The 13,376-nt window shown below is 37.5% G+C and overlaps 1 protein-coding gene across 1 annotated transcript in view; it reads left to right on the plus strand.

The window, feature by feature from the left end:
• Positions 1-13,376, plus strand: part of smyd3 (SET and MYND domain containing 3) — a 138,613-nt gene that overhangs the window by 25,536 nt on the left and 99,701 nt on the right. Inside the window, exons 2-5 of the mRNA XM_057851373.1 lie at positions 4,637-4,700; positions 4,783-4,890; positions 5,307-5,364; positions 5,465-5,619. Of these exons, the coding sequence (XP_057707356.1) occupies positions 4,637-4,700; positions 4,783-4,890; positions 5,307-5,364; positions 5,465-5,619 (385 nt within the window). The remainder of the gene's footprint in view (positions 1-4,636; positions 4,701-4,782; positions 4,891-5,306; positions 5,365-5,464; positions 5,620-13,376) is intronic.

Genomic DNA, 13,376 nt, shown 5'->3' on the forward strand with positions numbered 1-13,376 from the left:
GATACAGAAAGGGGACTTGACTATTTTATTTACTGTTTTTAACTGTTAACTTGAGACTGAAATATTAGTTTGGTTTAGCCTGAGAGGATATTTGAACAATTTTGGAACTAATGTACAACACATTAAAAGCAGAGGGTACATCTGAATCGTAATCGAATCGTTAGGTGCCCCAAGATTCCCACCTCTACGATCCAATAACTGCTCATCTTGACTGGTCCTGGTAAATAACTTGTTGCAAACATTTTACAGTAATTCATAGAGTAACTACAAATTCCCCTTCTGGCTTGATGCTTTGTTACACCATTCTTTATTTCCCGTTAATCATGTTTAACATGGGACAATAATTGATTTTCCTCCTCATTAAATTCCTATCGAGTGACACCTCTTCGGCTTCTGTACTCACAAATTGGTGATTCCTGCTGACACAACATATTTGCCACAGTGAAAAATAACTGGCAATAGGGTCAGACCAGAGGTCAGGCCATTCCCTGAGGGGAGAGATTGCTTTTGTGTTACGTATTTGTCAATGTGTTATTCTATATCTGGTTCGTTTCTTACAGTACAGTTGCTGTAGAAACATTTCCCCAAATAAGGTTATGGTCAACATTAGCCTTCCCGCTACCGCTGCTTGTAACGTGACCAGACATTGAATGTCCAACTCAAGCGAGGGGTTCTTAGTTTAGGTCTGGCGCGGCACTCTATCTGTTGTTATTATTGCCTTGTGTCTCACGCTACCATGGTGGCTTTACTGTGGGTGGCTTCTCAAGTTTCTGTTCTGTCTCAGCATGACAAGAATAGCTGTGTTTTCACCAACCTTCGCCCCACCATAGGCCAATAAATTTGAGATTGGAAAGGGCGGACAGGATGAGATGGCTGGAAAATGGTGATGAATGATAATTTGAAGTGGCAAAAAATGGTGCCATTTTAGTTTATTTTTGTAAACTCTGGCAGCCAAATACAGCACTCAAGTCGTGTCTCACACTGATAGGCCCAGATAGGAAATGCTTAAGTCATGTGGCTATTGTGGGCACACACGCATGCAGAATGTTTTCATGTGGTACGTTTCATCATTCAGCCAATGTCCTCTATGACAGGGGTGTCAAACTCATTTTTGTCACGGGCCACATCTTAGTTATGGGTTTCTTTGGTGAGCGCTTACGCCTGCCGAATAGGCTGTCAGTATTAATCAACAGCTAATCAATTATAAAATGAATAAAATAAAAAATACAAAAAACAACATTGTTGACCTCAAAATCCTCTTTTTGAGCTTCTCCATAGCAAAAATTGAAATTTTGCTTAATTTTGTATATATTTAGTTTTAGTAATTAATAAATAAAAATTGGGAAACATAGCAATTCTTCTTTTTATTTAGTTTTATGTTTTTGTTTTTGTTTTTAAATTTTGAATAAAGAAAAACAGCAAATATTCTTTTTTTATGTATGTATTTACCGTATTTCTATTTATTAAAAACTATATGCTTGCTATATGGAGTGTGTCACTTTTTTACTCGCGACTGACTGTTATGCTCGTGTGTGCCGCGTATGCTTGTACGAGCATGAACATAAAGCAAAGCGCTTTTGGCCCGTCAAATCATCCCCAGAAATGTAAAAACAGTAACGTGATTATTTACCGTTGGTAGCAAGTCTTAAGTGGGTTAGAAATGTTGGTTAGAAAAGTGTTTTTGCCAAACAGAGACTAGTCGGAGGCTCGGTGAAATAGCGCTGCTGCTGTGGAGCCTGTACACACTCATGTGCGTGTGTGGACGTGCATAGGCACTTGTTCGCCGAGAGTGTTCGACCCGAACACTTTGTCTCAAAGGAAAGAAATAAATTTTGTGGGGGTGTAGTCTCATCTTACATGTCAAGGCTCTTTGTACTAATCAGAGCATAAATATACACAAAAATTAAAGGGGGAAAACAGTAAATAATGTTTTTTTTTTTCTTTTTTTCAATTTTTAATTGTATAATTTTATTTTATTTTCTAACTTTTAGAAAATTACTTTGCACATGATTTGCTTTCATAGGCTACACAAAATAAGTTGGCGGGCCAGGTCTAGTTCACGGTCTTGAGTTTGACACCTGTTCTCTGTAACTAGCCTTTACCACAAACCCCAGTTAACTTCGTGATGTACATGTATGGTGATGAAGTAACCTACTCTTTTACATCTTTTGGACTGTTAGTGAGGTGGCTATGCCAGACTTACCATCCTGGACTGGGACATGAATACCAAACGACCAATCGAGTGGCTAATTTTCACAACATATGTATTTCTTGCCTCAAGTAACCAAATATAACAACCACACGGCCATTATACTTTTCTCCTAATTAAATTTCCGTGGTGCCCTTACAAAACTAAGACTATTGAAAAAAAAGACTTTCAGACTGAAGTGATCTCTGAGTAGATGTTACACTCGTTGTAAACATGATGCTGTATCTAGTAGAGGTAAAAGTTCCGATTCTTAGATTATTCGCGATTCGGCCGTGGAAGATTCGAGAACGATTCACAAACATCCAAATTCCGATTATTGAAATATGCGAAGTAAAGCGGAAGTACACAACACTCAGCGCGCCGCGCGGTCTTCGGGACAGAACGGAGCGAGAGTAGCTAAACATCATGCTTCCCATTACCCGGCCCCTCGGGTAATGCCAATGCTCAACTCACGGCTCTAGCTCAACTCATGCAACGAGATAAAAAAAAACACAACAACATACCTGACTGCTGCCGAAAAGCTGCTACAGAGTTCATCCATATAATGTTACGGTGGATATCATTTATATAGGACTAGATGCAATATACATTTGGTAGTGTTAGCAGCACATCTACAAAAAGCTAGATGCGGGCGTTATAAACGGCCGCCATCTTAAAGCAGTACACTTCACTGCAAGGCTGTTGTAGCGAACCTTCCAAGCAAACCTAATTAACTTTTTATCTAAAATACTCCTAAATTGGTAAAATATTGACTTGAATCTATCTTTAAAATAGTTTTAAAACTTTCACATGTCGAAAGTAGACAAAAGGGAAATTATGGCATAACGGGAGCAATTTTAACAAATTTAACGGTTTATTCACAACATTAAATTAATTAAATGTAGTTTAAAGCTGCTGATACAGAATGGGGACTGGAGTTTTTTGTTTATTGTTATTTTTGTATATTTGTTTACTGCTATATGTTAACTTGATACTGAAAAAGTAGTGTGGTTTAGCCTGAGAGTATTTTTGAACAATTTTGGAACTAATGTACAAAACATTTAAAAAAAAAAAAAAAAGGAGGGGGGTGCATCAATAATCGTTTTATAATCGAATCGGAGCCTCTGAATCGTAATCGTAATCGAATCGTTAGGTGCCCAAAGATTCCCAGCTCTAATATCTAGTAGAGGCGTGCGAATTTTCCTATTTTTAGATTATTTGCGATTCAGCTGTGGAAGATTGGAGAACGATTCACAGACATCCAAATTCTGATCATTAAATTAGACCAGGTAAAGCGGAAATAAAACACAGTCAGCGCAGCCTTCAGGACGCAATGGGGAACGGACTGAGAGTAGATATCATGTTCAACTCATGCCGCTAGATAAAAAAACAATAATACCTGACTGCAAGCGACTGCCGCTACAAACAATGCCCAGTTGCTAGTTGCTACAAAAATACGGCCACATAATGTTACGGTAGATATCACATATACAGTACATATATATAGAACTTGATGCGAAATGATAGACGATGGCGGGATTAGAACATGTATAGAGAACTTTTTATCTAAAATACTCCTAAATCGGCAAAATCTTGACTTGAATCTATCTTTAAATGATGAAACAGTTTTAAAACTTTCACATGTCAAAAATAAACAGAAGGGAAATTATGGAATAACAGGAGCGATTATAACAACTTTAACAGTTGATTCTCAACATTGAATTAATTGAATGTTGTTTAAAGCTGCTGATACAGAATGGGAACTCTATTAACACTGAAACTAGCCACATGGTCTGAAAATACTCATATCATATAAAGATTATTCTAATGGGCTTCACTATCTCACAACAAAACAGGGTTTTCGAAGAAGACCCTCACAAGCCGGTTTCTCAGAAGAAAAAAAGGACTTGAGTATTTTATTTAGTCTTTTGAACTGTTAACTTGATACTAGAATAGTAGTTTGGTTTAGCCTGAGATTTTTGAACAAATGTACGAAACATTAGAAGCGGGGGGGGGGGGGGGGGGTGTCTCTGAATCGTAATCGAATCATTAGGTGCCCCAAGATTGCTATCTCTAGCATTTAGGTTTGTTTTACTGCAGGCTTCACACACAAAAACAAGTTAATTCCTGGGACTCAGACTGTGATACTCTCCCCAGTGTCTGGACTTTGCCTGGGGATGTGGACAAAAAATGCTGTATTTTTCATGTTTATCAGACTTACAAGCATTATGGAAAGTCCTGGAATAGAGAGTCATAGAAATACTGTATGAAAAATAATGAAATGCTGCGGAAGTTGTGAATACCTAATTAGATAATGAGGTGATATTATATTGACATGATTTCAGTCCTATTTCTCTAATTAATCACTGTTGTTTGTTTTGAGATCTGAAATCACCAAAGTGGCATCTGAGTTGCCTGCATTTACTTAAATTTGTTTTCTATGTTTAGACAGAAGAACTTGCTGCGGTGCTCCCAGTGCAAGATGGCCCGATACTGCAACAGCATATGCCAAGTATAATTCTGTAGTGTGCATGACCATGTGTTCCTTTAGGCTGATGTATGTTTGTTTGTTAAAAAAATATTTTACGATACAGAAACAAGCATGGTCTGACCATAAGAGGGAGTGCAAATGTCTACAGCGCATCCTTCCCAGGACTCCTACTGACTCCGTTCGGCTAGCGGCAAGAATTATTTTTGCAATGGTATGCTACTAGAGTTTTTTATTCTGTTGTCACTATGTATAGTTCAAATTATGACATTGTGACTCAGTACCGCCAAGCTTCAGTCTGACAAATGGAGTTATTTCATGTAAGGCTTACTTACTGATAACCAGATGAATAGAGGTAAACCAGCTGACTTTGGCTGTTTATTTTGTAATGTTTTTTTTTTCTAATGAACTACCTCAACAGATGGATAATTCTCAGTTTGAGGTAATTTTATATAGGTGGTTGTTCATTTCTCCTGTGTTGGGAGCTTAATTGCAGTCATGTTTGCTCTCCAAAAGAAGATTCAAATTGCCCATCTGTTGGTACAAAACATTTCTCCTGGGTACAGTGAAGATTAGGATACTTTGAAGCTGCAAAATGAAGCTGGTTTCTGTCTCATTCTTATCTTTCAGCTAACTCCAGCAAAGAACCGCAGTGAGGAGCTCTACACATTAGACGAACACGAATCACGTAATTTCCGCCCAAAACTCATGCATTTTTTTTTTTTGTTTGTTTGGCTTTGCGTCTGTCGAATTATACACCACAAAACAACTGTTGTGTCTGTACGCAGATCTGACCTCCATGTCTGAGCAGAAGACACAAGGTCTATCTCAATTGGCGTCTATGCTAGAGATGTACCTACAAGAGGAAGTGCCTGAACTTGCACTAGAAATGACATCGACATTGCCACAGTCTTGTAGACGGACCCTCGACTTGATTGCAAAGGTGGGCTACTGGCACGCAAACACAACTGACTCTTTTGTACATCTTATGAATGTACTAAAACACAAAACAAGTCCAAAGTGATGCATCTCTGCACACAAAGACCGCAACAAGCAACTGTTTATTGTGTTTAGCATCCCCTGCTGTGCTTAGCTCACACCCCAACAGATGTTTATGATCGTTGCTGCATCTGTGACTGGATCCCCCTGCATGTGCGCATCTCTGTGTATTCCCAGCGCAACCTGGGGTCTGTCCTCACTAGAATTTAAACCACATTTCATTAGGACACATTTGTCTGGAATGCATCTCTACCTCAGTCATTGGCGAACGCGCATGTCTCCGCCAAGATTTTATGACTCCAGGCCGTTGAAATCAACACAAGGCTGTGTTTTACTTGCCTCAATACAATGGCTGCATGCATTCGTATTAATTGAAAGCAGCCAGGTGAATTAAAGTGTTTTGCCATGAAGGTGGAAGTGGCTGCCACAAGCCACATAATGTGGCTGTTAACCACCTGGAACAACCATCACTTCATAATGAAATGTTATTCTTAAGTTTTAATACCTGCACGTCTAATTATATGCCAAATAATTTTATTAATGTGCAAAGTCGAGGTCACATAGCTGCAAATTCCCAGCATGTAGTCTCAACCTTCACATCTGTGCGCAGATTTGTTTCCATACATTTTCATAATTGATTAAATATAATGGAGCTTTACGGTGAGCAATGCGTTAGCAATATACCTATGATAAGATATGCAGAGTTTTTATGTCAGTCTGTGTTTGGGGAGGCGGACGTGATTGCGGATTGGAACGGCGGGAAAAGCTGCTGATTAAATGCGCTTCAAGATTCCGATGGGAACTGAGTGGAGAGGGAGGTGTGGAGTGAACAACACTGTTTAGATTAAAGAGAGAAAGGATGAAGAATGTGTGAGAAGATCACAAGAAGCCAGAAAGCGATTTAGAGAAGAGGAAACTGTGTGTCAAAACTGTAAATGGAGAAAGGGAAATATGGTGAATAATAACCTGCTGAGTGGTAAGTTTTAAGAGGTCGAAAATGAAAACTAAGATTTGTTGGGTTTTTTTTTCATATTCAAATTTAATCTTTTGAGTCTCGACAAACAAGAAGATGGCCTTGATGCATTCATGAGTGATAGCAATTTTACAAAAATATTTTGAAAGAATGGCATTTCATTTCCAAGTCACAGAACATATACTGCACTGGAGGTCATGAAGTTTCCAAATAGTGAGCACACATGTTGCAAGGTCTTTACTAAAAGTGAGAGTTTATACATTCAGATTACTCAAGATATTCATTTTTCATATATTAATATTTGAAATAATTCCACCAAATTACATCAGCACATTATCATTTTCCATTGCTTTTATGGTGAAGATACAGTGGTACCTCGACATACAATCATTTCGACACAGGATCTTTTCGACATCCGACCTGAAATTTGACTCGCCATTTGTTTCTACATCCGACGACATGCTCCAAATACGACAATTTATGACAGCGCCACAGTTTCTTTGTTCTCCCGCAAGATGGGCGCACGGCAGATTTTCTTGTGAGAAAAATCATCATGGATTCCAAGAATGTTAGTGCAGGTGGTGGAGAAAGGAAAAAGGTGATGCTTACAATTGAAATGAAGATGGAAGTGATAGAAAAATATGAACAGGATGTGCACGTCTGTGAACTGGCTCAACAATAGGGGTGTGACAAAATATCGAAATGGTGCTATATCGTGATATTTTGTATCCCAAAAGGTTATCGATATGCTCCTGCCAAGAATCGAGATATCGGTTTAAAAAGGTGTCAATATTTAAAAAAAAAAAAAAAGAAAGAAAGAAAGAAAAAAAAGCAACTAACAAGTCGCTACCAAAATCTTCCACCATGATAGTGTCTCAGGTAACATCAAGGCTGCCATTGATGGTCCTCGACGCCCAATCCATTTAGACTGGGAACGTTCGTTCATTCGAAACCAGAGCATTCGCAGTCATTCTGTCCGATTTTCAGGGCATTTACAGGTCACTTGCTGTTCATTTACAGGTCATTTCCTGTTGAGTTTGAGGCACTGCCTAATCCTTTGGGTGATTCCCAGGTCACTTCCTGTTCTGTAACTCAAAATAAACAGGAAGTAACCCATAAAATACCCCAAAATCAACAGGAAGTAACTGGCCGTTCAATCCGTTTGAAGTGGGAGGGATTCGTTCATTCGCTGCCACCCTCTCAGTTCAAATGGATTGGATGTCTACTAGTGATAAACTCATTCCAATTCGCAGCAGACGCTTGTTTTTCTATTTATTAGTTTTTTGTAGAATATCCTAGAATGATTTCCTGACCAATATATTGATAATCGTTGTATCGCCATATCGTCAGATCATCATTATCGTGAGCTTTGTATCGCGTATCGTATCGTGAGATAACAAGAGGTTCCCACTCCTACTCGACAATATGGCTCTAGAATGTCTCAGATCTCAACGGTCCTACTCTGACATCCGTTTGCCAATCTTTATAAGTTAAGGTGACAATTATTATTATTGTAACATCGCCCCAAAAAAATCGCCAGCTTTAGGGGTTTTTAATCATTTATTTCAGAACTTGTGCAACACAACATGCCTACTGTCCAACACAGCAAAGCATGAAAAGTGAAAGTTAAAAGTCCTCTCTCACTATGTCAAGTCAGCCATGCGGTGTGTTCCGTTACACCACGCAAAACACATTCGCCACATTAGAACCAGATTTGTCAACTTATTACAGGTATTATTATTACTATTATTATATTTCTATTCATAATTTATTTGTTTTGCTCTGTGTAATTGCTATTTGCAATAGCACCAGCAGTATTTACAGTATTAAGGATTTAGTGTAGGTTTTCGGGCTGTAGAACAAATTAATGGAATTATAATTATTGACATTATTCTTATGGGAAAATCCTCCTCGTCATACGACCAATTTGACTTACAAAAAAGGTCCTGGAACGAATTAACTTCGAATGTAGAGGTACCACTGTGTATATATACAGCACATCCGATAAAGAAGCGAGTTTTCCTGGGCTAAGCCGTTTGTGTCCTTAATGCCACTTTTTTAAGGAATCATATGTAACAAGTTGGTTATGTTTTTTTCATATCCTGACATCTGAGAGCTCTTTTTTTTTTGACTCTTTGGAACATTTTGGGAAGGCACTGCAAGTGCAAAATGAATCACTATTTGTTAGTCGTCTGATCCGAAGACTAGTAAGTACGCTTTTTAAACTGATTAGTTGACTAGCTATTTTCTCGTTCTGAGACAGAACCCTCCCAGACCTTCAATTTTGTTCTGCCAGCATTCCCCAAATTTGTTTTTGGATTTTTGTTCCCATGTGTTGCCCTTAAACACAAGTATTCCCATTTGGAAAACCACCACACGCTGACGTTGGCTGGTCAGTCGTACAAATCCCACCAACTCACACATCCTCATTCATGCGTTATCTCATGGAGCCTCCACACCATATAATCCTATTACTCAAACTGTGAAGTGTCTGCTGGTGCTGTAACTTCAGTATAGCACTCGTCTTACATTCAGTGTGTAGAGTGTGTGCATGTGGAGTCCTAGGCATTGTAGAGTAAGGGTTTAAAGCTATTAATAGGCCATTTAAGGCTATTAATATGTTGCCTTAATGCCTATTATTTCTCAACATGGAGAGAAGAGCAAGTCTAAATCCGTTTATCAGGAGCTATGGATGGTGCCATGCACTTCAAGTGTAATGTCAGTGGGGTTTTTTTTTTTTTCTTAAATGAATGCCTAAAGTTGTGATGGTAACTAAAACACAGCAATTTTTGGTGGTCCCTTGATTATAAGTGATTTTAACACAATTCCTCAACATTGTAATTGTAGTGGGCTATTAGCTAACTGCGTATAGATTCAATCCTTTATAGGGTACTCATTTAAACACAAAAAAAACTTTAGTTTTTATGAATCTTAATATCATTATGATTTTGTGAAATTATTTATTATTTCATTCAATAAAAATATATTTTTATAGTAAAACAGTATATAGCAGTACATATAATTTAGGCCTCATGCAGTATGCGGACATCACGTTTTGGGTCATGTAGGCATCAATAGTAATACTGTATTTGGCGTGGATGCTATCTTTATGGGGTAAGGGTTTTTTTGTTGGTGTTTTTCTCTCAGCATTAATGTATGAAGCAAATGGCTTTTTTTCATTTCAGTGGAAATAAATTGTAATTATTAATCTGTTAAAAAATACACTCTTGCAACGGTGGTATGTGTGGAGTCTCCTTCAAATTTAACAAGGCTAACATGTTATGCCTCTGAGTATTCTCTTTAAATGAGCTGAAAAACACCAGCTTGTTAATCATTGGCCTCCATCCTAACCAAATACGAACTGTGCAACACCTCACTCTGGATTGGATCCTCTTTTTGGAATCAGAAAAACCTCCAATTAATGGAGAGTGACTCAATTTTTGCCAGTAAGTCTGTCGAATGTGACAGCCGTGTGTGTGGGTAATTCACACGCTCCCTCTTTTCGAATCTTATTTGTTGGTGACTGTTATTCCAATGCAAGCATGAAATATGTAAATTGTTGATTTTGTGATCATTGCTAGCTTGAATATTAGTATCAAGCTTTATTTAAGTAATATATTTAATCCACCTGAATATTGTGTGCAGTTGGATGTTCAAACATAAATAATGATAAATGTAAAAGTCTTGGCCAAGTTCCAATTGTCCTCACTTGTGTTGATTTTCCTAGTTTTAGTCTGTAGGTGTCAAACTCAAGGCCCAGGGGCCTGACCCGGCCTCACGCGTGATTTTGTGAGGCCCCAAAAGCACTGGCTTCATTTAAAAAAAAAAAAAAAAAAAAGTTTTTTTTTTTTTTTTTTTTTTTTTACAATTCCATTCTGTTTTAAAATGAACAGAAATATTTTTCCTGTTTTTCTAATTTCAAAACCAGGTATCAGGACACTAAAATAAGTCAAATAAATAAATACGAAATATAATTAATTTAAAATTTATAAACATGAAATAAATACAATAAACATATATAGTGGTACCTCCTACTTCCAAAATTTATTGGTTTTGGAAGAAGTTTCGTAACCTGAAAATTTTGTAAGTAGAGGCGCGTCAATGCCTTAATCTGTTCCAAGCCCCCCCCAAAATTCCCACATAAATATTTTATAACGCATAAAAATGTATCAACACATGTAACAAATACATGTTACAATTGGATTATAGCACAATAAGCATAAAATTAGAGTTGTGCATAATCAAATAAAAGTTAATAAACTCACGTAAATCTGTTGGAACACCTCATGGCCAGAGGGGCGAATAAAGAGGGGCACTGGGATAAACACATACACATACAGTAGAGTTTCCTCTTAGCCAATTGGATGCCAAGAAGATGCTGGGCGATTGCCAATGGCAGAGCAGCTATGTTACCTTCAGAAATCAATGGGAGCGGCGAGTAGCAGCCCCATACTGTATTTTTGCCTTTTGTTTCCTGATTTTAAAAAAGATTTTGTAATAAAAGGCAATGTTTTCCCGCTGAGGCATGTTTTAACTTGAAAATTCCATATGTAGAGACGTTTTTAAGTAGAGGTACCACTGTAATAGGGGCAAAAACAGGTGTGAGGTCTGCTGAGTGTTCCTAAATGGAGGTATTTTGTCCTAAAAATTTTAAGTAGTAGTAGTTTTAGTAGTAGTTTCTTGTTCAAAAAAAATATTTGGACTGTCAAACGATTAAAATTTTTAATCGAGTTAATCACAGCTTAAAAATTAATTAATCGTAATTAATCACAATTCAAACCATCTCTAAAATATGCCATATTTAATAATATAAATTATTATTAATAATTTTTATTATTAATAATAAATTATTAATAATATAAATTATTGTTGGAATGGAAAGACACAAGACGGACATAAACATTCAACATACTGTACATAAGTACTGTATTTGTTTATTATAAAAATAAATCCACAAGATGGCATTAACATTATTAACATTCTTTCTGTTAAAGGGAACCACGAGTTGAAAAACTTCTTCTTAAAAGATTTTATATTAATACCCCCTCTTAATGTTTTCGTTTTAATAAAATTTGTAAAATTTTCAATCAAAAAAATAAACTAATAGCTCGCCATTGTTGACGTCGTCGAGCGGGACGTCGCATGGGCTCTTCTACATACACCACAAGGTGCCAATGGCGTGTTTTAAATTAATTAGAGATCTAGCCAAGGCAAAGTCTGAGTAAGTTTTATGTGCATTTTGCATAGCTATTTTGATTGGGAATGCCAGTTCTCTCTGCATTGAGCGCTTTTCTTTTTGTGAACATTATTTTTTTGAGAGATAGGAATTTTTGTTGGTCTTTCACTAAATGATACTCTAGCGACTTAACTGTTCCGCCCAAATGCATGATGGCAAGTTGGGCCACCATGACTGTCAGTGGTGGCTGCAAATGGTATATAGTATGTCCTGCGTTGTGTTCAATTAAGTGTGTTAAGAAAAAGATCATCTCCTGTGAGAGAAAGGAATATTAATTTTGTTGTGTTTTCACTAAATGATGCTGTAGCGACTTAACTGTTCTATCCAAATGCATGACTGGAAGTTGGGGAACCATGACTGTCAGTGGTGGCTGCAAATGGTATATAGTATGTCCTGCGTTGTGTTCAATTAAGCGTGTTAAGAAAAAGATCATCTCCTCTGAGAGAAAGGAATATTAATTTTGTTGTGCTTTCACTAAATGATGCTGCAGCGACTTAACTGTTCCATCCAAATGCATGATGGGAAGTTGGGGAACCATACTGTCAGTGGTGGCTGCAAATGGTATATAGTATGTCCTGCGTTGTGTTCAATTAAGCGTGTTAAGAAAAAGATCATCTCCTGTGAGAGATAGGAATATTAATTTTGTTGTGCTTTCACTAAATGATGCTGTAGCGACTTAACTGTTCCGCCCAAATGCATGATGGGAAGTTGGGCAACCATGACTGTCAGTGGTGGCCGCAAATGGTATACAGTAGATTCTGCGATGTGTTCAATTAAGCGTGTTAAGAAAAATATCGTCTCCTGTCATTCTTCCCCACATCGTTTGCCACAATACTTATAATTGTTGTGAAAGAGCTGCTAAAGCTTAGGCCAATAAAAGGCGCGGTCCAATGAACGCCTGTGTCCGCTCGCATTTCTCTGCCTTTTCGCTCTCAGTGTGCTAAAATGGCGTCATTGTAAACTGTTTGAGGCAACGCATGAACGGGTGCATGCGTTAATTGCTTCAAATATTTTAACGTGATTAATTTTAAAAAATGATTACAGCCCGTTAATACGATAAATTTGACAGCACTAAAAATATATATATATTTGTTTCTGACAAACTTCTGCTCCACATTTGAGTTGATAGCGATAATGCACGAATGACCTGCTTAACTCCTGTATTAAACAGTAATATAGTTAGAATGAGTGTAAATATGAATAAATAATTTGTAGATCGATTGACAACAATTTTTTGCTCACGACCCTAAAATTTCACGTTTTGACACCCTTGTTTGGGTCTTTCTGATGTGAGACATTACTTTCCTGTTGCACTTTTTGACAAGTTTTCATTGTGATGGTTCGATACAAGTGAGCATCTGCATTTTCACAATCTTTTTCTGAATAAAGCAATTGGACTGAGGCTATTGCTGTGTCTGACTTCCTGCTCTGTGCACAACCAGTACATGTGTCTCCCATCAAATATTGATGGAGTCTGCATATTTTAGCAGTG

This window comes from Corythoichthys intestinalis, chromosome 1 (assembly GCF_030265065.1).
Source record: "Corythoichthys intestinalis isolate RoL2023-P3 chromosome 1, ASM3026506v1, whole genome shotgun sequence".
Taxonomy (NCBI): domain Eukaryota; kingdom Metazoa; phylum Chordata; class Actinopteri; order Syngnathiformes; family Syngnathidae; genus Corythoichthys; species Corythoichthys intestinalis.